The sequence below is a fragment of the Cydia pomonella genome, chromosome 3 (assembly GCF_033807575.1).
Source record: "Cydia pomonella isolate Wapato2018A chromosome 3, ilCydPomo1, whole genome shotgun sequence".
NCBI lineage: Eukaryota > Metazoa > Arthropoda > Insecta > Lepidoptera > Tortricidae > Cydia > Cydia pomonella.
In genome coordinates, this window is record NC_084705.1 from 12,483,692 (window position 1) to 12,511,049 (window position 27,358).

The 27,358-nt window shown below is 37.5% G+C and overlaps 3 protein-coding genes across 3 annotated transcripts; 1 reads left to right on the plus strand and 2 right to left on the minus strand.

Moving 5' to 3' along the window:
- Window positions 1–217: 217 nt before the first annotated feature.
- On the minus strand, window positions 218–2,953 carry LOC133516069 (uncharacterized). Its single transcript, XM_061848783.1, has 3 exons — window positions 2,855–2,953; window positions 1,783–1,872; window positions 218–816 (listed from the first exon to the last, which is right to left on the minus strand). The coding sequence occupies exons 1-3, from the start codon at window positions 2,925–2,927 to the stop codon at window positions 497–499; spliced, it is 483 nt and encodes a 160-aa protein (XP_061704767.1). The 5' UTR covers window positions 2,928–2,953; the 3' UTR covers window positions 218–496.
- A 7,807-nt stretch (window positions 2,954–10,760) lies between these two features.
- On the minus strand, window positions 10,761–13,896 carry LOC133516070 (salivary glue protein Sgs-3-like). Its single transcript, XM_061848784.1, has 3 exons — window positions 13,800–13,896; window positions 13,110–13,196; window positions 10,761–12,060 (listed from the first exon to the last, which is right to left on the minus strand). The coding sequence occupies exons 1-3, from the start codon at window positions 13,873–13,875 to the stop codon at window positions 11,273–11,275; spliced, it is 951 nt and encodes a 316-aa protein (XP_061704768.1). The 5' UTR covers window positions 13,876–13,896; the 3' UTR covers window positions 10,761–11,272.
- A 124-nt stretch (window positions 13,897–14,020) lies between these two features.
- Window positions 14,021–20,568, plus strand: LOC133516071 (uncharacterized). Its single transcript, XM_061848785.1, has 4 exons — window positions 14,021–14,372; window positions 16,312–16,392; window positions 17,660–17,869; window positions 18,713–20,568. Exons 1-4 carry the CDS (start codon window positions 14,300–14,302, stop codon window positions 18,967–18,969), a joined length of 621 nt encoding a protein of 206 aa, XP_061704769.1. The 5' UTR covers window positions 14,021–14,299; the 3' UTR covers window positions 18,970–20,568.
- Window positions 20,569–27,358: the final 6,790 nt, after the last annotated feature.

Sequence of the window (27,358 nt, forward strand, 5' to 3'; positions counted from 1 at the left end):
GTTGTAAATCATTTTTTTTTTATAAATCCAGATATTTATAAGTACTTACAATTAAACATTAATTTGATTTCATTAATAACTAATTAAGCTTATTCAGGAGAAATACATAACTATCCAAATAATGTAGGAAAGCTTGCTTGCTTGATACTCGCGTCTCCGTGAAGCTTGAAGAGTTATTAAAACACGGACACGTGGCGTAAGACGAAATCCCAACGAGTTCCAAATAAACATTTATTATACGACTGTTTGATTACCTTCTTATTTTACAAATACTTTGGCGGGTAATGGTGCGTGGACACTGTTTGAAGTTATTTGCTTGTACACAGGTTTCTAGGAGTTAGTAATAAATAAAACCACAAGTTTTTTTTGCATTACCATGGTTCAATTAATTATTCTGCGAGATTCAAGATTAAATTTTTATCTGGTATGATCTTCATAGAACGGAGCACATTCAGCTGACGACGAAGTGCATTTAGCGTTGGTTGTTACTGTTTTGCTACTTGGAATGTTCTCTATATTCGTGTCGTTGGTGACTGTTGTGCTCTCTGTGGTGGTGACTGTTGTAGTCTTTGTGGTGGTGCCTGATGTGCTTAATTTTGTATGGATCGTACCAGAACCATTTGTTGTTTGTTGGAGGTTCTGTAGGATACGTCGGTCCATTTTTAGGTGTTGTAGCTGTTTGTACTTGTATAGCTTCACAATCATCCAAAAGCTGTTCAAACGTTTGTATTAAAGGTATGTAAGACTTTAAATGATTGATATCACTTTTAAATTGCAGAATAGCCGAGTGCATATATATCATATTTTGTTGCATGTCTGAAAGTACATGATAATATAATATTTATTGTTAAGTTGAAATTCTTCTCAGTATTTACTTTTTTCTTTGGTTTTGCTAATAAAAATTAAGGTATAGGGACCTAAGCTGATTGATTAATTATATATATTATATATTTAGCAGCACACGTGGATACGTGTAATAAGGACTTATTGAATATATTTCAGGTATTAAAGTATAAGGAAAGTTTATATGCGTTAACATTTAAGCCAGTCCACACATATCTGTTTAAAAACCGACGATGTGTGTCGTGGAAATTACGAGTAGAAGGCCCACCGCGAACATCGAAAGCCGAATTTTCGTTATCTACCTTTCTATCCCTTGAATGCAAGAGCAATAGAGAGAAGCAGATATATATGAAAATTGTAAGCAGAAGGTAAGTAGGGTAAGAACCTATCCTCAAAGTGACCAAAAAAAAATATTTTTAGGCGTGTTTTGAGGTTACTGTGAGTAGGAGAAATCTCTGGATATAAATAAAACATAATAAATAAATAAATATTATAGGACGTTATTACACAAATTGACTAAGTTCCACAGTAAGCTCAATAAGGCTTGTGTTGAGGGTAGGGACAACGATATATATAATGTATAAATATTTATAAATACTTGAATACATAGAAAACACCCATGACTCAGGAACAAATATCCATGCTCATCACACAAATAAATGCCCTTACCAGGATTTGAACCCGGGACCATCGGCTTCGTAGGCAGGGTCACTATCCACTAGGCCAAACTGGTCGTCACAGTCAAAAATATGTAAACCAATTTCCCAGAATTAAACCAAATTTTTGTAAATATCAATATTGAACAATTTCACCTGCATGTTTTCTGTTTAAAAAGGTTTTAGATTTTTCGAATACAAAAATAAAGTCTATTTAAAAATACAAATATATGGTACCTATTATACAAATTTTGCTCGATTAAAAGTAGGTTCAGAGTATTACCATCCTCGACGGTACGAAGTGCAAGACGGTGTTTTGTTGGAACACCAAGGTAACCCATACGCCGTTTCATTTTAGGGCGGATCGACGGATCTATGACATAGAGAACGAGCGATTAACTTTACAAGTGACGCGGTTAGAGAATCTCCAGTTGTAGCGATTAGCGGGGCACACACGACAAGATGTAATTTTATACCATCCATGTTTTTGAAAATAGGAAGTTATTCTACCCGGGTATAAACATGACCACTATACAACGCGTATCAAAAATAGTGGGGATCCGTTTAAGGGCATATCTAGTAGGTACTTTGTATGGAGGGTTGGCCAACTTGAACGATGTGATTTTTTTCTTCTGCGTTTTCCTAATCATAACACGATATCGAATGAATAAACAGATCCCCACTATTTTTGTTACAACCTGTATGTCTACTTTAAGGTGACATTCGGATGTGAACTGCAACTGCATTACTGTGGCGATGTCGTTGTTGACGCCGATTGGTCAATTTCCTTAATAAAATGAGTGACGTAAACACACTATTAAACACTGTATACTTATACAATGTAAAAAGGCGAACTTATCCCTACAAAGGATCTGTTCCAGTCCGCCTTTGAAGAAATTGAGAGCAAAAAAATAGAAGCCGTTAGTTAAACGAACACTATGTAAAAAAAAATGATTCAATTAGGTACTACTGCATCACTGCAGTAGAAATGGACGTCATAATCATAATTTCGTTATTCTTTTATCAAGGGAATTGACAGAAGAAAATGCGGCGACAACAAAGACGGCGCAACAGTATTGCAGCTGCAGTTGACATTCGAACGTGACCTTAACAAGTGACATTATGGCATTGCGGCTAGAATGCAGTCGGCAGTATTACTGCAGCGCAACAAATGTCAAAATCAGTCTGAAACCGAACGTCGCCTTAAAGAACAAAAAAATATTACTTTTCTTACTTAAATAGTTGAGAAATTTACAGAGTTGTCTGGGTAATCTAATTTAATATTAATAAAAAGGCAAATATTGACCCTTAGATTACGTTTTAGTATTTTTCAACATAGTATCTCGTAACCTTACCAGCATCCCACCCAGCGTTAACATTATTAATAATTATAATAATGACAAAATAAACTAATGCATGGGCTGTCATGCTGGGTTTACCGTAGGCAATGCAGAAATAAATTCACTTACCAGAATGTTAATTATGCACCACATAATTGATTTTTGGCAGGTCTACGGCTGATTTGCAAAATAACACCTCGAGCGTTATTCACGAATGTTAATTTATCATGCGAAAATGATACTAACAACGTATTTGTTGCTTGGGCTGATGGGCTCGCTTCCTCGACTCGTGTGTACGAACATTTGTGGGAGCGACACGCGCAGTCGTTTGGTGTTTTATTGATTTTAAATCTTTGTTTCTAAATTACACATATATCACATGTTACTAATTAAAAGGATGTAATTTTAATTTCCATATTTTTGTTGATTTGTTTCTCTATTACGTAATTACTATGGCTGACATCACAAATTTAATGGAGGCCGTACACGTGTAAAATATTTTTTCACACCACTTACTTACTCTTCTTTTTCAATAATTTTTCTTCCCTGCTTGGTGGAATCAAGCACTTTTCTTTTCTAGGACAATATTAAAATTAAATTAATCTCTACAGAGAAAAAAGGATATAGATATAAAAATTAATAATAAGTGAATTTTGAATAATAGGCAATGTCACATTTTACTATAATAAAATTAATAATAAATTCAACTGTATAGAATAAATAAGGCACTTTAGAAAATAATGTCAAATTGGTAAAACAATAATTATTGATTAATTTTAATACCTAATATACAGTTATTGGTAAATAATGGAGCTAGTGGTAGCGATTTTCTCGATATAACGACGCGATGCGGCTAGGAATTCGGTCTCGGTTGTTATGAAGATATCAAGTTGGTCATCGCTGTCTAAGATGTCGTTCAGTAATCTTTATACCAAGGTTGTAATATATAATTTTGCTTTGTAATAAATAAATAAAAAAATAAAATTCTTTTATTTCAGACAGGGTCCATAAACATCTTACAGTTAAAACTACAAATGAAATAAAATAAAATTAAATTAAATTCACAATTACAAATTAGACCATAAATAAATACTAGTATTATACACAAATTATTTATATTACACTATTTACACATAACTGACACATAAATACCCATTAATAATCAATATCATAAATAACATTTTTATTAAGTTGGATCATGCAACAATGATTCATATATGCGCAGTCGAACCTGCTCGCAATCATTGTCAGAATGCTGTTGGAGCTGCCCCTCACCCTGCGCACCAGGGAGGCGCAGCGCTTGCGCATGGTGGCATGGAAGCAATCTACCCTGGCTGTAGCAAACATCCCTGACGCGCTGCAGTATCGGGGCAACCTCATCAGCACTCTGAACGCATCGTTATATTGGATTCGCAGAGCATTGTACTGTTTCTGGGTATAATCACTCCACAGGCTGCTGGTATAAAAGGCTGTACAATAGGCCCTAAACAGGGTGACCTTTACTTCAGCGGAACAATGTAAAAACCTGCGGGCGATCATATTAGCCCGTACAGACAATGCTCTGCGCTCCCGCTCGATGTCTGCATCGTCCTTAAGAGCCCTTAATCCTTGGAGCGTTCTCCGATTTCACGAAATAACGCTCGATAGATGGCGTTGGCGCTCGGTACGCGAGCGCCGGCAACGCGACGCGCGTTTCAATGCAGACTAGAATAATCTTGATAGTTTCAATATAATTTCAAGCAACATTAATTTTAGTGTCATATGATATCATATGGGCACTCTTTATTTTATTGTTTAAGCACAGTAGTTTTTTTTTATGTACACTACTACTAAGTGTACAGACTACAGAGTGTACTATAACCCTTGCTCTTTATTCTGTCTCTTTCACACCAATGGAAAATGAAGAAGTTAGTAAATGACTGCAGGTATAAATAAAGTATATTAGTGCGATAGAGAGACAGATAGTGTTTCGTTGTCGTATCGTAAACGATTGGCATGTTGGCCACACACTTGCTTAGTGCCTAGCCAAAATACCAATCGTTTGCGTATATTAGTGCGATAGAGAGAGAGTAGTGTTTCGTTGTCGTATCGTAAACGATTGGCATGTTGGCTACGCACCCATGATAGTGACTAGCCAAGGTCTCATGATGGAGTCAGGAGTAGGTCACTAGAACTCCTAATCTACTCATTATAATTCCATCGTGTTTGGGCTCAAAAGATTTGCCCTGACGAGTATCATCGATCTAGATGAAGTCCAGGGTCTCATGATGGAGTCAGGAGTTGGTCACCATAATTCCTAATCTACTCATCATAACTCCATCGTGTTTGGGCTCAATAGATTTGCCCTCACGAGCACCATCAATCTAGATGATGTTCAGGGTCTCATGATGGAGTCAGGAGTTGGTCACTAGAACTCCTAATCTACTCATTATAATTCCATCGTGTTTGGGCTCAAAAGATTTGCCCTGACGAGTACCATCGATCTAGATGAAGTCCAGGGTCTCATGATGGAGTCAGGAGTTGGTCACCATAATTCCTAATCTACTCATCATAACTCCATCGTGTTTGGGCTCAATAGATTTGCCCTGACGAGTACCATCGATCTAAATGAAGTCCAGGGTCTCATGATGGAGTCAGGAGTTGGTCACTAGAACTCCTAATCTACTCATTATAATTCCATCGTGTTTGGGCTCAAAAGATTTGCCCTGACGAGTACCATCGATCTAGATGAAGTCCAGGGTCTCATGATGGAGTCAGGAGTTGGTTACCAGAACTCCTAATCTACTCATTATAATTCCATCGTGTTTGGGCTCAAAAGATTTGCCCTGACGAGTATCATCGATCTAGATGAAGTCCAGGGTCTCATGATGGAGTCAGGAGTTGGTCACCATAATTCCTAATCTACTCATCATAACTCCATCGTGTTTGGGCTCAATAGATTTGCCCTCACGAGCACCATCAATCTAGATGATGTTCAGGGTCTCATGATGGAGTCAGGAGTTGGTCACCATAATTCCTAATCTACTCATCATAACTCCATCGTGTTTGGGCTCAATAGATTTGCCCTGACGAGTACCATCGATCTAAATGAAGTCCAGGGTCTCATGATGGAGTCAGGAGTTGGTCACTAGAACTCCTAATCTACTCATTATAATTCCATCGTGTTTGGGCTCAAAAGATTTGCCCTGACGAGTACCATCGATCTAGATGAAGTCCAGGGTCTCATGATGGAGTCAGGAGTTGGTTACCAGAACTCCTAATCTACTCATTATAATTCCATCGTGTTTGGGCTCAAAAGATTTGCCCTGACGAGTATCATCGATCTAGATGAAGTCCAGGGTCTCATGATGGAGTCAGGAGTTGGTCACCATAATTCCTAATCTACTCATCATAACTCCATCGTGTTTGGGCTCAATAGATTTGCCCTCACGAGCACCATCAATCTAGATGATGTTCAGGGTCTCATGATGGAGTCAGGAGTTGGTCACTAGAACTCCTAATCTACTCATTATAATTCCATCGTGTTTGGGCTCAAAAGATTTGCCCTGACGAGTACCATCGATCTAGATGAAGTCCAGGGTCTCATGATGGAGTCAGGAGTTTGTCACTAGAACTCGTAATCTATTTATCATAACTCCATCGTGTTTGTGCTCAATAGATTTACTCCGACAAGCACCATCAAATTACCATTATGATGAATAGATTAGGAGTTCTGGTGACCAACTACTGAGTACATCATGAGACCCTCGACTTAATCTAGATCGATGGTACTCGTCAGGGCAAATCTTTTGAGCCCAAAAACGATGGAGTTATGATGAATAGACTAGGAGTTCTGGTGATCAACGCCTGAGTCCATCATGAGACCCTGGACCTGATCTAGATTGATGGTGCTCGTCAGGGCAACTCTATTGAGCCCAACCACGATGGAGTTATGATGAGTAGATTAGGAGTTCTGGTGACCAACTCCTGACTCCATCATGAGACCCTGGACCTCATCTAGATCGATGGTGCTCGTCAGGGCAAATCTTTTGAGCCCAAACACGTTGGAATTATAATGAGTAGATTAGGAGTTCTAGTGACCAACTCTTGACTCCATCATGAGACCCTGGACTTTATCTAGATTGATGATGCTCGTCAGGGCAAATCTATTGAGCCCAAACACGATGAGGTTATGATGAGTAGATTAGGAGTTCTGGTGACCAACTCCTGACTCCATCATGAGACCCTGGGCCTCATCTAGATCGATGGTGTTCATCAGGGCAAATCTATTGAGCCCAAACACGATGGAGTTATGATGAGTAGATTAGGAGTTCTGGTGACCAGCTCCTGACTCCATCATGAGACCCTGGACCTCATCTAGATTGATGGTGCTCGTCAGGGCAACTCTATTGAACCCAAACACGATGGAGTTATGATGAGTAGATTAGGAGTTCTGGTGACCAGCTCCTGACTCCATCATGAGACCCTGGACCTCATCTAGATTGAAGGTGCTCGTCAGGGCAACTCTATTGAGCCCAAACACGATGGAGTTATGATGAGTAGAGTAGGAGTTCTGGTGACCTACTCCTGACTCCATCATGAGATCCTGGACCTCATCTAGATAGATGGTGCTCATCAGGGCAAATCTTTTGAGCCCAAACACGTTGGAATTATAATGAGTAGATTAGGAGTTCTAGTGACCAACTCCTGACTCCATCATGAGACCCTGGACTTTATCTAGATTGATGATGCTCGTCAGGGCAAATCTATTGAGCCCGAACACGATGAGGTTATGATGAGTAGTTTAGGAGTTCTGGTGACCAACTCCTGACTCCATCATGAGACCCTGGGCCTCATCTAGATCGATGGTGTTCATCAGGGCAAATCTATTGAGCCCAAACACGATGGAGTTATGATGAGTAGATTAGGAGTTCTGGTGACCAGCTCCTGACTCCATCATGAGACCCTGGACCTCATCTAGATTGATGGTGCTCGTCAGGGCAACTCTATTGAACCCAAACACGATGGAGTTATGATGAGTAGATTAGGAGTTCTGGTGACCAGCTCCTGACTCCATCATGAGACCCTGGACCTCATCTAGATTGAAGGTGCTCGTCAGGGCAACTCTGTTGAGCCCAAACACGATGGAATTATAATGAGTAGATTAGGAGTTCTAGTGACCAACTCCTGACTCCATCATGAGACCCTGGACCTCATCTAGATCGATGGTGTTCGTCAGGGCAAATCTTTTGAGCCCAAACACGATGGGATTATAATTAGTAGATTAGGAGTTCTGGTGACCAACTCCTGACTCCATCATGAGAACTTGGACTTCATCCGGGTCAAAAATAATAATGCAAACCCTAACGTAATTTCAAGTGAAAATGCGTTTTTCAGAAAATCGCAGCCAAATAACACTAGACCTTACTCATAGTGTTGTGTTCCTGCCGGTGAGTAAGGTTGCCAGAGCTCAACGAGGGGCGGGAGGGGGTTAGGGTCGGCAACGCGCATGTAACTCCTCTGGAGTTGCAGGCGTACATATGCGGGCCGTATGCTTGTTTGCCACCGACTTAGTATTAAAAAAAAGTAACACTGAAAATCCATCAATAAGCGAGTCTGTTTGGCATACTGTAAAAAATGAACTTTTATTAAGATTTTCTAATCGCAGTATATAGCACTTCTCGGAACTCCGTAGCTGATTACGATCGCAACGAATGCCTGACAATCGAGCACAGGTCCGTCCTCTAAGCGCGCTCCGCGCGGACTGAGAGCGGGGCGTCGCTGCTGCGTGATTTATACGTGTTTTAAAAAAATATAAATTTACGGCAATGTAGGTCCCATAGTTACGATTTTTTTTTTATAGGTTAACATAAAGTTACAGTTTGCTACAATATTATTTTTAAAGCAAAATATGCGTACAATTTGCGGAAATAAAATATAATAAAACCCTGTTTTCGCCAAAAAAATGAAGAAAACTCGGAAGGTATTTTATCAGTTTTTTCAAATGAATTTTAGATTGTTAATCATTCCAGCCCCTCGTACGAGATATGTTGAATCAAATTGTAGTCATTCATGTACCAAATGATTCTTGGTTATAGCAAAATTGAGAACCGAAACGCCACATCTCACTGCAAAATTTGGAAAAGACTCCCAAAAAACCTCATTAAAAAAGAGGTTTAAAAGAGAAAATGAAAATTTGAACTGTTGGAGCCCCTAGTTTAGGAAACGATTATTTAAGTACGTTATCAGTTTTTGAATAAATACTAATAGTTACGTCGTAATCTTGAATGAAAAAGGAAGCATTTTACAAAATACGCTCGTCTGTAGGAATAAGGACTCTTAAGGTCAGAAATTACTTGATGTCCGAGATATTTAAACTGGCAAATTATTTTTAGCGGTGTGCCATTTAGTTTGATCGGAGGGACATCAGGCAAGCATTTGTTTCTCACCTTAAAAACCATGCACTGACTTTTACTCACATTATATACTAGGCCGTGACTCGCAGCATACCTCTCGCAAATTCCTAGTAGTCTTTCAAGGCCACAAGCAGAGGCACTCAGCAAGACCATGTCGTCTGCATAGCTAATGTTATTGACACATATTCCGTCAATATAGCAGCCGACACGGACACTGCTGAGCTCCTCGACAAGTGCGTTGATGTACAGGTTGAAAAGCGTCGGCGAGGTCAATGAGGTAATGAAAATAACCATATCCTATTGTTTTTATGGGTCGGAATTAGCTTTTACAGTACTTTAAATAATGACTTTTATCGATGGTACGATCACATAACCCTCGGTAATAGAAAGTATGGGAATCTATTCAATATTTGTTTGGGTCGGTGATAGGTTCTTAAAGTGCCTATTACCGAGTGATATTTTAGTCTTCTATTTAAATACAGAATTATTTTAAAAAATCGAGACTCACTCATCCGTTGGAAGTCTTCTGCGTATTTATTAGAGTTTACAGCATTGTTTTAAGTTATACACGATAAAAACATATTATTTAGACATATTTCTTATGTTCATTAGAATAGTGAAAGGAGATCAACAAATGTTACAGCGAAAGCTGTTATTTAAATTCAGAGCTGTAACATTTGGAACCTACGAACAACACATACGGGGTATTACGAAAAACCTACAATAATTCATCACCTATGATTATTATTTTTTAACACTCGGTATTAAGTGTTAAATATTATATATAAGTCAGTTTCCTATTACCAAAGGTAGAAAATGGCTGTTTTTTATACCTTACCTTATTTCCGTATTATTGAAAAGCGGCGACGCGAGGCTGGACGTAATATTCAGTACTTACCTACATACATTTTCATTGATTTTTTGGAAATAAATTATTTCCTAAACACAGGTAAAGAGAGGTTAGTCTCAAAAAACGTGTCGCCTAGTTCGACAACCGAAAAAGATGGCGCTCTATACAGCGCCATCTGTTATGTGGACATTGAAATGTAAATTTTTGACAATTCAGTACCTACTAAAGAGCGGTACCTATAGCGCCATCTCGCGATTTATGAACTGGAAGTCGCAGGTTGTAATTAATAAGTACATTTAAGGAAACTGAATGACGTAGCATAGTTAATATATTTTTGTATTTTTTATAAAAAGTAATTAAGAGCGTTATTGTAACACGGACATTATGTTTAATTCCACCAAACAAGTAAAAACTATGATATATCAATATCAATGCAATGACATTTTGAATATCGATAGTACTTGCATTTAGTAGCAAATGTATGAACTCATACATTTGCTACTAAAAGCACTTATCAATATGTAAACAGGCCCTAAGGCAAGTGTACACGCTCGTAGGGGCCTTATTAAAAAAAATCTCTAAAATGGAGTTAATTAGAATACCAGTTACTTAATTTAAGCTCAGGAATGCATTCTTAAAATTAAAGGACTTTAAAAAAACACCGTTATTATTTATTACTTTTAGTTCTTTATTAATTTTAAATAAGTACAATTAAAAATGATGAGATTTGATTAATTTTATAACATACGGTTCCCGAGTCCCAGAGTTATTTGTAATATTGGATTTGGGATATTCTTTAATTTATTTCATTATACTTATGTAGTTTAAAATGATAGTTGATAGATAGTTGAAAAATGATTAGAATTGTCCTTTTAAAAGGACATCGGGACTTAGGAGAATGTTAGTGTTACTTAGAATTGACCTCTTGTTCTCACACAGAAATAGTATTTTAACGCCTTCACTGCCAACGTTTACGTAGTGCTTTAGCTACGAACAGAGCGCCCGTCGAGCGGATTCCCGGCACTCAAAATGCTAATGTAAACAGTATCAATTGAAACCATTAAAAATAACATTATCTAGCCTATTTTAGTGAACAACCTATATGAAGCACTAATTAATATTCCAAATGTAGGTATCATTTACATTTATTTTGTCCGAAAGCGAGAATCGTGAATTTTTTTTGAACTCTTAATAATATTCACCCCATATAGGATCACGTGTTGTTGATTTTGTTCTACGACTTTGATTGGTAGTTGTTATTGGTAGTTCCGTTGAAAATGTCGTAGTCCTAGGCGTGGTAGTTGTATGTCGATTTGTGGTTGTTGTTGTTGGCTGTATCGAGGTGGTCGGTCGTGTTGTGGTTGTCATTTTTGTTGTAGCTCGTGTTGTAGTAGTAGTTGTTGTGGGATGTGTCGTTGTAGTAGTTTTTGGTTGTATTGTTGTAGTAGTAGTTGGTTGTGTTGTTGTAGTAGTAGTTGTTGTTTTTCGTGTTGTTGGTCGTGTTGTAGTATTAGTTGTTGTTTTTCGTGTTGATGGTTGTGTCGTGGTAGTAGTTGTTGTTTTTCGAGTTGTGACACGTGTCGTTGTAGTAGTTGTTGGTCTTCTGGTAGTAGTAGTTGTTATTTTATGTGTTGTGGGTCGTGTTGTAGTAGTAGTAGTTTTTCGTGTTGTGGGTCGCGTTGTGGTAGTAGTTGTTGTTGGCCGCGTTGTGGTGGTTGTTGTTGTCGTTGGTCGAGTTGTGGTAGTTGTAGTTGTTGTTGGTCGTTTTGTAGTAGTAGTAGTAGTTGTTGTTGTTGTTGTTGGCCGTGTTGTAGTGGTTGTCGTGGTGGTAGTCGTTGTTCGAGGTATTCTAGTAATGCACCTGTTTAACATTTTTCTAAATTTTCGTATCTCGGGTATGTAATCCTTTAAATAATTTATATCTATTTTTAGTTTATGGAGAGTAACCGCAGCTTTCGTCAAATCTTTTGCCATATCTGAAAAAATACAATGTCATAATTAGTTTGCTAACTAATACAAATCATTTTTTTTAAGTTCGGTTTATTTATTTGTTTTTTTTTTGCGCAAACAAAGAAAATGTACTACACAGACATGACAGACTTAATACTAAAGGTTTTCATGGCTTACTTTATTGTTTATACTGAGTGAATATTAATAAATTACAAGGAGTAAAAATGTTACGAAAATTCAATTCTATCGGAGTTATGTTAAGTATCTCTATAGATCCTAAATTATGCAACTGTTTTATAAGACTATAGTTACTATGATAGAAGGCTCACATTCGTTCAGAAAAAAATCGAAAGTCGCCACCCGTACTGTGAGGTGTGTCTGCTCGTGGCAACTTTGTTCGACATTCAGAGTTCCAAAGTAAGGACATTAATAATTCTAAAAATACTTGTTGTCCTTTGAACCGACTTGAGACTACTTCTTTATTCTGAACATGATAATAGCGAGTTGAATAAATATCCGTTTTAGTAAGCACTTAGTAATTTTTTTATCCCCTTTGACGCGCCCTTCTAAACTCCAAAATTCTGGAATCATTCGCTTTTTTCCAGTGGAATCTTGAGCATTGCGAGTGTTTTAATGCACGCCCCCGTGCACAAACAAACAAACATTGCTACCGACTAAAACACACCAATGCGAGGAAAATATTGAATCGAATCCAAATTAATGGTTTTAAACATTTATCATTCAAAATAATCACTTAAATGTCCACATTTGGGTCGGTTCAAGCTAACTCTGTAAAAACAAAGACAAGTCTGGAGTGTCATCATACATAAGTGTAAAATTTAAATGAAAATATGACGTAACCTTCCCTACTTTGTTCCGTTAAGGGGGGGGGGGGGGGGGGGGGCAGAGTAAGCTTAGTCGGAATCTACCAGCTAACATGAGGAAACAAAAAACTGCTTTTAATTACTTGGCCACTCTTGTGAACAAAATGCAACTTTGTAATCAGATTTTGGAGATTTTCCAGGGTGGTGTGGTGAGAAAGGTATTGAAGTTGCTCCTGTGCACTTGTACTTACCCTCTTTAACGCCTAGCTTTTCGAAACGTTTTTTTGTTTTAATGCCTTCAGTACCCACAAACGTTTTTGTTCTAGGTGTCACTGGACCTGTTAGATCAAAAAAACAACTCTACTTTACAAGGTTTATAATTATGAAGAAATGTTAAATTGAAAATATTGCTAACAAAAGAAATCTATAGAATTATTAAACCCTCTTTCGAAACCGACTAGTCAATGGATAAGACAGGAGTTTCTTTTTAAATATAGTGGCATTTTATTATACCTGACTTAACAATTAAATTTTAGTCCTATAAAACTTCTCTGTTGCTATACCCTGATTTTAGGGTTCTGAACCTCAAAAAGAAAAAATTGTGTGTGTAAATGTAATGTAGGGTCATTTTGGAGGAGGCACACACGCACACACACACTAAAAGAGGCAGTTAGCAACCTGAACACACTGCTAGGTTTCGTGGAGAAACTGGGGTGGCTAGAGTAGGGCAGCCTCGTTTTCACGCAAAATAGGTGGTCGATTTGCGGAAAATGCCCAGCCAAACAAAGTACTATAATTCAGTGCATAGTTACTCAGATTTAATTTTGGTGGAAAAAAGTAGTGGTATTACTTTTGAGGTTATAAAATTACTAATCTCAAAAAAGGGATATAATATAGTTTCTGACATTCCCAAACGGTAAGAGCTGCATAAATGAACTTACTACCGCGATTCCATAACGTATTAACACAATTGTTGATTGTGAAAATTGACAAAATAGTTAATGTATATATCCTCATGGTGACTTTATTGTAAAGTGTATGAAAATATTGAGCAAGAACGTTGATTAAGCACATAATTGAAATTTTGATATGGCTACGACTGATTTACTGCTCAGCCTACGCGTTGTTAGAAAAAGTAGAGAAGAAGTACCTATCTAGCGCTGCACGGCTTTACCTATTTAAATACTTACCGCTTTTCTTTGTCGATATATACCAATTGCAAATAGCAATAATTATTTGTAGCAACAATTATTTAGAATTTTGTACAACAAATACATCATATCTACATTGAACCATCATTAATCGTATGAAATACGTTGTGAAAAGAAAATTAAATATGGCTATGTATTTTTAAATGAATTAACTGCATGATTTACTCTGACTGCAGTTAATTAGTGGTTAATTAACTTTTTTTCTTTTATTTCTCATCAATAAGTCGAACATGAAGGTCCATACATTAACAATTTTATTAGTTGTTACAATCATCAATTGTGCATACTCCTGGTGGGACTCGGGTAATTACATTATTTAGGTGTCCTTGTTTTCACTTGAACCACACATGAGTAACTCAGCCATGATTGGTGCATTCCTCAACTAGCAGCGCCATCTATCACACCACTCAAGTACTTTAATATACATAGTAACGTATACCATTAAAACATATATAAAATAAACAATTCTTTGTTCAGAATACCACTAAAATATCCTTAGCTTGAAGTAGATGTTGCAGGCGTACTAATGCCAAGCGTGTCAATTCTTTTCTACTTATGACAAAGTCACGAAGGCATATTATAGGGAACCTCCTTTTTCCAATTTGGGTTTTTTGTACTTTACCACTATTTATGATTGATGATGTGATGACGTTTATTTCAAAATAAACTATAACACAACACAACTTGTTCAAAATCTGAATATCATTTATATATGTTTCGAATTGATAATAAAGTAGATTACACATATTAAAAAAATATATTTGTTTAACCTCCTGGATCCCCCGGTCCTCACTTGAGGACATAAGAATTTAAAAATTCTCCAGCCAAATGTCAAAGCAGTTTTATAAGTTTGCATGCATAGAACGTTTCCGAACGAAACTGTCAACCTAATTTAATAAACACCGAGTCACAGATGACCAATCAGCGATCAGTGCGGCTTAGACATCTAACACTACCGGCCACACTATGGCTCGCGGTAAGTAAATCCTTTATCTCACTAAAAGTCTGATTACATATTTTTGTTTAGTTTTGATTAGTAAATATATGATGTATTTCATATGTTAGTAAGTAGATTTCCTCCATATAGTTAAAAAATTTAACTTTATGTAGCTCTAAAGTTTATGTACTCGTGCGAGTACAAGCGGTCTCAATGCTGTATTTTTTTTTTGATTTCACATGAAAGTTAACTATGTTTTATATACGATTTTCAGGCTTAAAGGACTGTGAAATAAAGGAATACCTTAATTTCAACGAATCGGATGGTTTTTCGAAGGCGAAGATGTTTATGTTAGAAGTAATCTTGAACGTCATGGTTCCAGTAAATCTGAATTGGACAGCGACGATGAAGATACCCCGATTTTCTTACCAAACACCAGTAAAATTGTATGAGTCTTGTTATTTTATATTGTTTATTAAGATAGTTCATTTGGGGAACAGATTTGTGTCACTTTTAAAATATTTACTGATACTGTACAACTGAACTAAAAACTAATATTTAAGGTAAGACAAATGTCCTAGTAAATTTAAAACTGAAGATTTGTGTAACTAAATTAAAAACTAAACTATAAGGTAAGATAAAAATGTCCGAAGAATAGTAAGATTGAAGATTTAAGTTAGGTACTGAATAAAAACTAAACTATATGGTAAGACAAAAATGTCCTAAAGAAAGGTCAGACTCAAGATGTTACTTAGTAAGGAAAATTGTAACTGTGATTCTCAGTTAGTAGATTCCAGTATTGTAATTTACTTAATATTCAACTTTCATACCATTGTTACATTTGTACTCGTAAATACATAGTTTATTTCAGAAGAGTTTATTTTGTTATGACTTTCATTTGTTACCCTGTACTGTTTAGTTGAAATAAGTATTTATATGCTTATCCTATAATACGTAAAAATTAGTAATTTTTGTAAGTACAATGCAAGTAAAATTAATTATTATAGTATTTAGTTTTATTTGATACAGGTGGTATTTATTTGATACGAGGCACTCGAGTGAGGACTAAGTCCCCATGTACTCGCCTGAGAACATAAGGAAAAATCGAGGGGAAAACACCATGTTTTTGTTTTACTAATTTTCCGACATTATGGGTTACTTGATCGATTTTTTGAAAAAAATATTAGTTTTGCCAGAATAGATGCCTCCGGGATCCAGGACGTTAATGTAATCAAATTGACGCAAGATTGTAAGTTTAAATGTAAGTAAGTCTCATTAAGAATTATATTTTTGTTTATTTTGCAGATTTCATAATTGTATATCCTACAGCAATCATTCGTACGGATGTCCGTAAAACATTTCTAAAGCTTAGTCGTGCAAAACGAGGTAAGAAACAATAAGTCATTTATACTTATCTAAGCAATAACAGACAAAAGTATATCCACGAGTTATTCTCAAAATTATGATAGGTAATAAAATAAATGCATAAGTCATGTATATTTAAATTATCGTGATTATTGTAAGAAATTACATTTGACCTCGAGTTTATTATTGGGGTATAATCTATGTAAAAATCGGTTAAAGCAATTGCTATAATGTAACATCTGGATATTTTGGCAGCAGAGCACTATATACTGTATACTTTTGGGTAATGAAATTTATTTTCTGATACATTGGTCTCTGAAGGTTCCCTAAATTAAAGCACTAGCGTACACATAAAAATAAATATGATATTAATATGAAAATGAAGAGGTTGAACGAACGAGGTACTAAAAATTATCTTGGTACGAAAATAGGTGACTTTTAAAAATAGGCCCTGGAGGCATTGTACCTAGCATGATGGCGGCATTTCCTCGTATCGTTATTACTTACTCCGAGACCCATGGTCCGATTTCAGTTATTCTTTTTTTGTTTGAAAGCATTTACCTCCAGGTTGGTCCCGTAATATTTTTAGTTCTGATCTGATGATGGAATCCACGAGGAATTGAGGGAACTCCTCAATTTTTAAAGGCGTATGGTGATTCGACTATATTCTTAAGCAACTCAAGCATTTCTAAGAAAACTACCAATTTGATGTAATGCAACTGTAGCCTTACCGCGAGTTTGACTCTACATATTAGCTGATGTGTTCGTAACTTACTTTCTATATATCTCGCTCGCATTAATAGAATGTCAGTATGAGCGAGATGCATATAAAGTAAGTTACGCTAGCGAATATGTCAATGTCAAACTCATGGTAAGGCTACGTACTGATTATGAAGACCTGATATGAAATGAAATACCGACAAACATGGAACGGACTACGCTTAGAAGGTTCGACCGTGTGTTATTAGGTACCTACCTACAGAAAGTATGTTCATTGCTGCCTTGTAAGGCAATCCAATGTATTGTACATACTTATATAGCCGCATCCTTACCGACCGACTTAAAACATAACGCCTGGTAACGCATATACTTAAAAAAGGATAATATTTTATTTTATCCTATTTGAAGTTGGTTTACTTTTTTTTGTAAAAAGTTTTTATACATTAGTGCGTTGGAGGTGGGATGGTGCCTGTGTGTCGCCTACACTAACATTCGTCCCAAGCTCCATGATAATTTTAATTTATTAGTTTTCCTAAACTGTCTACATTATTAAACGATTACTTTTCAGAAATAAGGCATGACCTAGAGAATTCTAAGTATATACTAGGAAGAGTAAAACAACAACTGCAATCAATAACGATAACATATACACGAGAATTCGCTAGAATGGAACAACTGTTGATTGAATGCAGTAGAAGAGAAAATAATCCTTCGACGGCAACCAAGCCGCCACCTGCTTACGACTACCCTGATCAAGACACTCCTGATTATGATTATGGTTATTAGTCGTTCCCTTAAGTAAGGACGCTAAGCACCCAGAATTACGTACATTGACCTGCCATTCTATCTCTATTGCACCGATAGAGATAGGAAATAGCGGATGAATGTACGAAATCATTCGTGCTTAGCGTCCTTATTTTAGTAATACAATGTCATTTTGATTTATTATAGATTATTATAGGTACGATAGGTACCTGTAAAAGGTAAAATATGAATAAACCATACATGTTACTTATGGGATGGGACAATCTTACATAAATTATACCAACCCAACCTAAGTTTAGTCTCAATAAGGCTATATTCGGTTTAAAGATTCTTTATTCTCATAAGAATTTGTACAATTCACTTAAAATGAGGATATGATATTATATGTCGTATTGGGTATATTATTATTATTTATACTTCGAACTCTGGCCTTTCAACTGCACTCCCGATTCCCAGAGGCTATTAATAGTTATTTGTTTTACAAGGGGGCAAAGTTTTTGTTTAAACGGCCTAAAATTGATACCCGAGCAAGCGAAAGATTGCAAAATTGAACCACGAGCGAAGCGATGGGTTCGAGAAATTGAATCTTTAGCGTTGCGAGGGTTTCAAGCCACGAGGGTTAAACAAACTTTCCGGCACTCCACACCATTAAGTTGGCGACAATGATGATGACGTCCAATAACTGGATCGCATACTGGTCAATATCATGACCATGCATATGTTAAAAGTGAGTCCAATCGTGCAGATAACGAACAAGAAAGCGACCATCTAGACGCCCGCTACCATATAAATGGTAGGCCATGAGGCGACGTTTTAGTCTAACAAGACAACGCCTAGACTTTGCTTGTCATTTCAGAGGACGATACCACAGGATGCCGTAAATCGTCGGGACGCTGGTCATCTTACAGGGCAACGCATTGCGTCTCACGGGCTGTGCTACTTATGTCGTCTTACGGGGCGACGCCATGTAGTCTCACGGGACGACGCCATGTCTTCTCAGGGGACGACGCCCTGTCGTCTCACGGGACGACGCCATGTCGCCTCACAGAGCGACACTATGTCTTCTCACGGGACGACGCCATGTCGTCTCACGGGACGATGGTTGTCATCTAATGGGTGCCTATAGGAGGTCACTGCGTCTCGTCGCTGGGCCATGGGCACCGAGCGGAATGTCACGAAGTTTGAGGTTGAGGTAGCTTGTGAAAATTGTACCCGTGTTCCTTTTTACGACGATGGCTATAGGAGCTCAATACGTCTCGTCGCTGGGCCACGGGCACCGAGCGGAATGTCACCAAGTCTTCTCACGAGACAAATCTTATCGCCTCATAAGACGACGCCATATCGTCTCATGAGACGACGCGTGTTGTCTCATGGGACGACGCATGTCGTCTCACTGGACGACGCTTGTCGTCTCACGGATGACGCTGTCGTCTCACGGGACGACGCTTATCGTCTCACGGGACGACGGTTGTCGTCTCACGGGACGACGGTTGTCGTCTCACGAGACGACGGCATGTCATCTTAAGGGACATGTGGCATTTGCACTCGTGTACGTTTTATGACGGTGCCTATAGGAGGTCACTGCGTCTCGTCGCTGGGCCATGGGCACCGAGCGGAATATTACGAAAATAATCTTGACGATTTGTAATTTCTTGATCTTTTTAAACTTGTTTTGTAGACGTGGTGCTCGGCTGAGTTACAAGAGGGTACTAAGGAGAAAGCAGCCGAGCGCTGGCAACCGGGCGACATTGGTCTCAAGTAGCTCGATAGATGGCGCTGCTAGTTGAGAAATTCACTCGATTAGGGCTGAGTTACAAGGCTGTTATCTCATAAGTGGTCCAAGCGGGAAGCACGGATACCTAAATACTCGTATATTACTTACTTCACATTAATTGAACTTTCATTCAAATTTAAAAATAGACGTGCCCGCGGCTCCATGTGAGATAAATTTTTTGTGTTATGTTTAAATACAAATCTTATTATGTAAGTTACAAAATTTATCTTAATGTAATATTGATTAAAGCTTGATTTTTGAGGCGAGAAAGATATACATATAGTCACAAAGTTAGGAATATTCTTCATTTATTTGAAGGTTCTTTAATTTTTGGAAAAATATGAATTAATTTTTGAATGCAACCCTACCAAAGTTTATAAAAACTAAGATTATTCGAGGGGCATAATTATTTTTGTATAGTAACAGTTGTGTGATACTTTTTATTTGTAACAGTTATACATATATTTATGGCGTTATTCGCCGTACCGCCGGCATATTCGCCGGCTTAACGACCGGTTTGGCCTAGTGGGTAGTGACCCTCTGTCTACGAAGCTGATGGTCCCGGGTTCAAATCCTGGTAAGGGCATTTATTCGTGTGATGAGCATGTTTGCATATTTGTTCCTGAGTCATGGGTGTTTTCTATGTATTTAAGTATTTATAAATATTTATATATTGTATATATCTTTGTCTGAGCACCCTCAACACACGCCTTATTGAGCTTACTGTGGGACTTAGTCAATTTTGTGTAATAATGTCCTATAATATATTCATAAACGTCTGTTAAATTTAAAATGCCGTTGATGATCGTTTGTCTCTGTGTGTAATATTAACATTTATCTATGTTAGAAAGTGGGCAAATTTAACATAGGTATGCAAAGTTTTATGAATAAGGGGGTTTGTTTGCAATTTTGTCAATAAATTATATGATTTGGAAAAATGAGAGATGGTATTTTTTTTTATCTACATTTATTAGCAAACTATCACACTTCTCGTATGGGCATAGACTAAGGTTGATAGTGATAGCACTTTCGATTTTTAATGTACAATTGCACAAACATCCATTAAAGGCGATATTATATCGGCAGGAAATATATTCCACAAACTGTCGCACTTCTCGTATGGGCATAGACTAAAGTGCCAATTACATCTACACTTTATCAGGCCTGAAATCAGACCCGATTTCGGGCCCGAGCAAGAGTATTTTCCGGTTCACAAAATATCAGCACATCGTTTGTACAACACACAAATGTAAAAAAATGGTACATATCAAAAAATATCAAACATTAAACTAGTTTGGCAATTAAAGACAAAATATCTATTACATTTCAAATATTTATTTAAACATTATTGCACAATAAAAATAAGTACAAATGGCGGACTTAATGCCTTAAGGCATTCTCTACCAGTCAACCATAGAGCAAAACAGAAATTCTCGAATGTGGGTGTTTTAACTAGAACTATCATTTTGATGTCAACTTTTAGCTGATATCCCGTGTTATCATTTAACATTAAAAAATTACAACAGGTCAACGATCTCATTTTCGAAAAAAAAAAGATAAAAAGTACAAAAGTAAATTTTTGAAGACGATTTTTATTTTTGTTATTAATTATCGAGTAGTGTATGGCACCATAAAACTTTGAAAGGGTGCAGTTTTAAAATGGTTGAGAAAAACATAGGTATGGGGGGTGATTTGTCGATAAAATTCATCGTACTATACGTGGTTAACGGCTCCACTATACGTGGACAAACACATTGTATAATTTAGGTTACTGAAACTTATGTCAAAAATTATATAATTTGGACTACTTAAACTTTGTAGATGTGTAGCGAAACCACCGAAGCCAACAGAAAGTTGCCGAAAATGGCCAATCGTCGTAAAATGAAGATTTTTATGAAAATTACTGATCGTGAAGTAAATACACAGCGAAAACGGCAATTAATATGCTCTTGTTCTATGCTTATATTCATCATATTCATATTTAAACAATAGATTTGCATAGATTTTTCTCACGAAACATGCGCCGTATTCGAGAAACGTGTGTCACTTAAATTCCTAAAATATTCTAAGGCGCCATCTCGCTCCGTCCATCGGTTTTGTCCCTTTCTGGGATTTTCAATTTTATATAGTAGATAGATTTATATTATTGTTATGTCATGCTAATTCTAGTTATTACAGATACAGTAGTGAATAATCCTTTCCCATCGTATTTTCTCGGACTCGTTCGTATTTGTCATGCTTCTTGAGTCGACCTCAGTACATTTTGAACTGAGACTGACTGAAATAGCATAACACGTTCGTTTCCGTAAAAAACGATGGGAAAGAATTATTCACTGCATGTGTAGCTTGTTTTTCATATATCACAAATAAATGTTCTAATCTTATATAATTAATTGACTTTTATGAAAAACAAAATATTTGGATGCATTAGCAATTTGGCACGGGGCCATTACGACATAGCTGTCACAGCACACAGCAATATACCTACATTTTAGGTACTTGTATGGTGGAAGGGAATAAGTCTTTTCGGTCGACAGAATAACAACTTTTAATTCTTACTATGAATGAAATATCCAATGACCAACCCCTTTTGAACTGTTATTTCTTGTGTCATACATATATGTATATATTATACATATTATATGCATACATATTGTATTAGCTGATGGTCCCGGGTTCAAATCCTGGTAAGAGTATATATTTGTGCGATGAACACGGATATTTGTTTCTGAGTAATGTGTGTTTTTTATGTATTTAAGTATTTATAATTATATCTTAACTTTATTAATGCTGATATTTATAAACGACTAGCAAGAACAGTCGCAACCGCAATATCAAGATAAAGGTTAATATTTTTATTTTTTACCTATTAGATACAATTAATCTTGAAACTCAGCAGTGTTGCCTTTCTGAAACTTGATACTCTTCTCAACACTAAATCGATACCTATGTTACTTTTGTGCGGTGCGTTAAGCCCATCGGCACCCCACTGAGACTTTAAGCGAAAAACCTGCAAGTATTACTATTGAAACACTCGCTATTAGTCGATGATGCATCGGTATATTAACTTATTAAAATTCAAACCAGTTTAAAAGGTTAAAGGCTTCATAATAACACTTTCGTTGCCCGCTGAGACGTCGAGATGAAGGGATAAATGACGCATGCGCATGAACACAAGGGAATTATGCTAATAGGAACCACTAAAGCTTAAAATAGTGTTTATAAATATGAATGAGGTAAGTAATTGCTGTTTGAGGTGACCTCGACGTGCCACTCTTGACGGGTAAAATGAGGTTTTTGGAACTTATGCACATATTTTGTCGTAACTTTTCGTCATTTGTAACATACGTCATATTCAGAGACAATGGGGCTTTGTTGAAATATGGCTAACAGCTAAAGATATTCTGTATATAGAAATAATGAAGGTAGTAGCTCTATACTATACCTCTATACGAAGTATATTTGAGGAGAACGGTAAACATCTAAGAGAGAGCAAAGCTGCAAACCATCGATCTGGTAGCCTATGATAAATGAGAATTTTAACAAGAATAATTGCCAGATTTGGCAACCCAAAATAAAAAACAAAAACACGGTGAGTAGAAAAATAAGAAACTATATGGTAGTATTTCGGACCACATTTATTGTATGTCACCTATTTTATGAATACGTAATTGCAGTTCGGGAGACACTCTTAAAATGCTACTTAACAATCTTCATGAGTTGGTAGATAAGTATCCTGTTCTAAATAGAAAGTCGAGCTATAGAGTTATAATATCCTAGGTATGTACTATATATACTAGAGATAGGTTGGATGATAAATATGATTGCAAGACTAACTCGCCTAGTGTAAACACGTCAAATATGTCGCCGGCGGCGGCAGAAGCGGTCAAACGATAAACAACGAGCAAAACAAGGTATAAATAAGCCCATAAGCTAAGAATGCATTCTTTCATATCTGCGCACTTTATAAGGGCAGTCAAAATTGCGTATGTTGTGTATCTGTGAGTTGTTTTCAGTGTTTTATGTAACTAGTGTGTCGGGTATAATTGATAATAATAATGAATTTCAAATACATCCTGATGTTTGTTTCGAATCTTTTACAGCGATCGTGGTCATCCGGGGACTGAGGATATAGTAGATTATGTCACAAAGGAGAAAAATTACATAGGGTTACGGCGAGGCGTATGTTGAATGGATTCTTAAATAGGATCCTAAACGTAGTGAGTGATTCAAACTTTATATAAATAGCTGGAAATAATTTTGCTACCATGTGATACGTAAGCTTTTCACTTAACCTATGAGGAAATGATTATGTTTCATTCAAAATATTATTTAGGATGATCACATGATTTTTTATGGCCAATAATTTTAAATGCAAAACAGATATCAATCACATCCTTAGATAAACTAGGTTTGCTTATATAATAGGGTCCCTTACGACATTGGTTAGTTCTAGGATTCCATGGGGTGTTGGTCTTTAGATATATGGGGTTGATAGATGGGTTTGAGTGTAGGGTACGTTAGGGAGTGTCATTCCTCACAGTACCTAATAATGTTTATAAAATGAGTCATGCCGTTATTTTGAAAAATCGACTTCATAGTCATGCAGAGTTTTCAGCGTCATATATTTGCTTCGTAGGTACACGCAGCTGCAAAAGAATTAATTGAATTCCTAAAGTAGGTATGTAATTTTTCAGCTATTTTTCAGCTTAATACATAATAAATTTTTCGAATATGAGGTAACTAGGGTCAGTAAGTTCACTAAATTTTCGTTAAACTTAAGGATAGAGTTATAGCAATAATTCAAACCGAAACTAAAAAAGCACTCTAGTCGGAGTTAATTAAAACGTCTCGGAAAGGACGGCCATTACCGGGGATGAAAAAGCGATTTCCCAAGACTGAGTTTTAAAGGAATCGACGAGGTCTCAAGTCCATTTTAGTGAATAGAAGGGGCCCTCGTCGTCTGTGGCTTATGGACTTTGAGCGGTTTGCTTTTATGGATTGCTACAAAGATTTTTATTGACGTATCTCCTCAACTCACAGACTGAAGCATTTCAGACTGTTGGTTATCCGGTTTTGCGGAAGAAATTGTTATTTTACGATGAACACAGTCCAAGGGAGGCTAGAGCTCTGTTCAGTATGGTGATGGTGGGCATCCAAAGACGAAAATAATGATCTGTTTAGGTTTTAAATGTTTTAGTGTAAGAACACTTCTCGATGTGTACTACTGAGCGGCATCGTCTTTTAGACTAAGCTCGTTAAATAAAGATTAAAAAAAAAAAAAAAAAAACGATGAACACAGTCCATTTCTTTACAGTGTTAATAAAATATCAACATATCCCACCAGTAGGCCTAGCACAGGGAAAGTGCGACAGTATCTCGCCCGTGAGATACACTACCGGTCTTTTATTTACTGTTATTATTTAATTGAGAGGGACGGATAGGTAGTCTATCTGCGAGATACTGTCGCGCCCATCCTGTGCTAGGCCTACAGGCCAGGAGACCAATTCGCACTTACACTCCAATGATGTAACTTTGCTAGGGTACTTGTGTAAGGTATTTAAATAATTGGTTTGTCTGTTGGACCATTATTCATTTCATTACTAATTTTAACCTAGGCCGATATTCCACAGCTTCTGACCGTTAATACTACTTTTATCTAATAACCTGCCAATAGTTCCAGCGGTACACGCTCGGGTGCACTACATTTTTAATAATTACTTTTCATATATTAAAGTTTGAAATGTGGTTTAGGTTAGGTTTGAACTCGGGCCTCCGCATAATCAAAAACCTTGAAAGAATAGGTTGGGTTCGTAGGGATGATAATCTGTAGTTAGTTATACGACCTTAGTACTACTTTTTATAAAAAAAAATTAAAACTTTACGTTATCATTTAATTCAATATGAAATACTTAATATGTATTTATACTTGATAAAATTATTAAAAAAAATATGTTATACAAAAATATAATATCTGTACATATAATTTAGGTCCCATAGGTTAAGATAGGTTTAGTTTCGTTTTAATTTTTTTAGGTATTAATAAAAATAAATAAATAACAAAAGTCATTATTAAAAATGTTTATATACTACTTAAAAATTATATTACAAAAGGCATTATATCAATGAAGGTTTAGATGAAATCACAATATAACAAATAAAACGTATAATAAAAAATATATTATAACATAATATTATATCAAATGGCATTATAACAAATATATGACAGATTATTTCTAATTATACTAAGCATTGTGTAATGCTTAAAATAATTATTAAAAAAAAACTATCATACTACCCGTACACGCTCTCATTAAAAAAGTAGAATGCGGCTTTTATCCTGATGAACGACTGAGCGCTAATTACTACAAATCCGGACCAATTTTTCTAATTAATGGCTATAACTAAAGTTTCCTTATCAGCAGGAATTACTAGGCGGAAGCTTGGAACATTAATGCAAAATAATGAGCGGGTCGACCCGGGAGTTCGGGATTAGAGAATAAAGACCGGACGTATCCGTACACTAATAGCAATGGTGGCCAATTTGTAGAGGTCACAACTGTTAGCTACAACTTAATCGTCGAATAACTTGATACATAAAATTTACTTACGTTTATGAGTTTGCTCATTTCTTCTGGATCTTATCATAAGAATCTGACGTGCTATTTTCCCAGATTTTTCAAGCCATTTTCGAGATATATCGGGATATTTTCAAGGAAAAAATTAACAGATATCGCTACGGCAAGGTTCAAATGAACCTCGTTGAGGGATTTCGGGGTGCTTGCGGCAGGCCAGAGGGAGGGAGTGGTGGCGGTGTCCCTGGACATCGCCAACGCGTTCGGGTCCCTCCCCTACACAGTCATTGGGGAAGCACTCCGTTACCACGGAGTGCCTCATTACTTGAGGCGTGTTGTAGAGCACTACCTGACGGGGCGGCTAGTGCTCTATGAGCAAAGGGGTATCCGGGGCGCGAGGGCTATGGCGTGCGGGGTTCCGCAGGGGTCTGTCCTTGGTCCCCTCCTGTGGAACCTCGGTTACGATTGGGTGCTCCGAGGGGTGCAGCTTCCCCGCATGATCACCGTGTGTTATGCGGACGACACACTAGTGGCCGTGCGGGGAAAGGAGCTGGAAGAGGTTCTCAGGAGGGCGGCGGTGGCCACCGAGCTTACAGTGCAGCGCATAGGACTCCTGGGGCTTCGGGTCGCCCTGCCGAAGACTGAGGCCATGGTCCTCGGGCGAACAAGGGGGTGGGGGCAGCTGCCGGAGGGCACCGCAGTGAGGGTTGGGGGTGAATCTGTCCAGGTCAACGCCCACATCAAGTACTTGGGCCTTGTCCTGGACAGAAAGTGGAATTTTGAGGAGCACTTTGCGAGGCTGGCTCCTCGTCTCGTGGGTGCTGCCTCGGCTCTGGGCCGCCTGTTGCCTAATCTGGCGGGACCGAATGCCTCATGTAGGCGGCTCTATGTGGGGGTAGTCCGGAGCATGGCGCTCTACGGAGCACCAATTTGGGCCGGACGGCTGACGAGACGCGCGAAGGCACTGCTCCGTCGGCCGCAGAGGTACGTGGCCCAGAGGATGGTGAGGGCCTACCGCACCACCTCTCACGCAGCGACATGCCTCCTTGCCGGCACCCCGGCGTGGGAACTAGACGCAGGGGTGCTGGCTGAAAGATACTGGGCGAGGGTGGAGGCCAGGAGGCGCGGGGAGCCCACAGATGCGGAGGAGGCA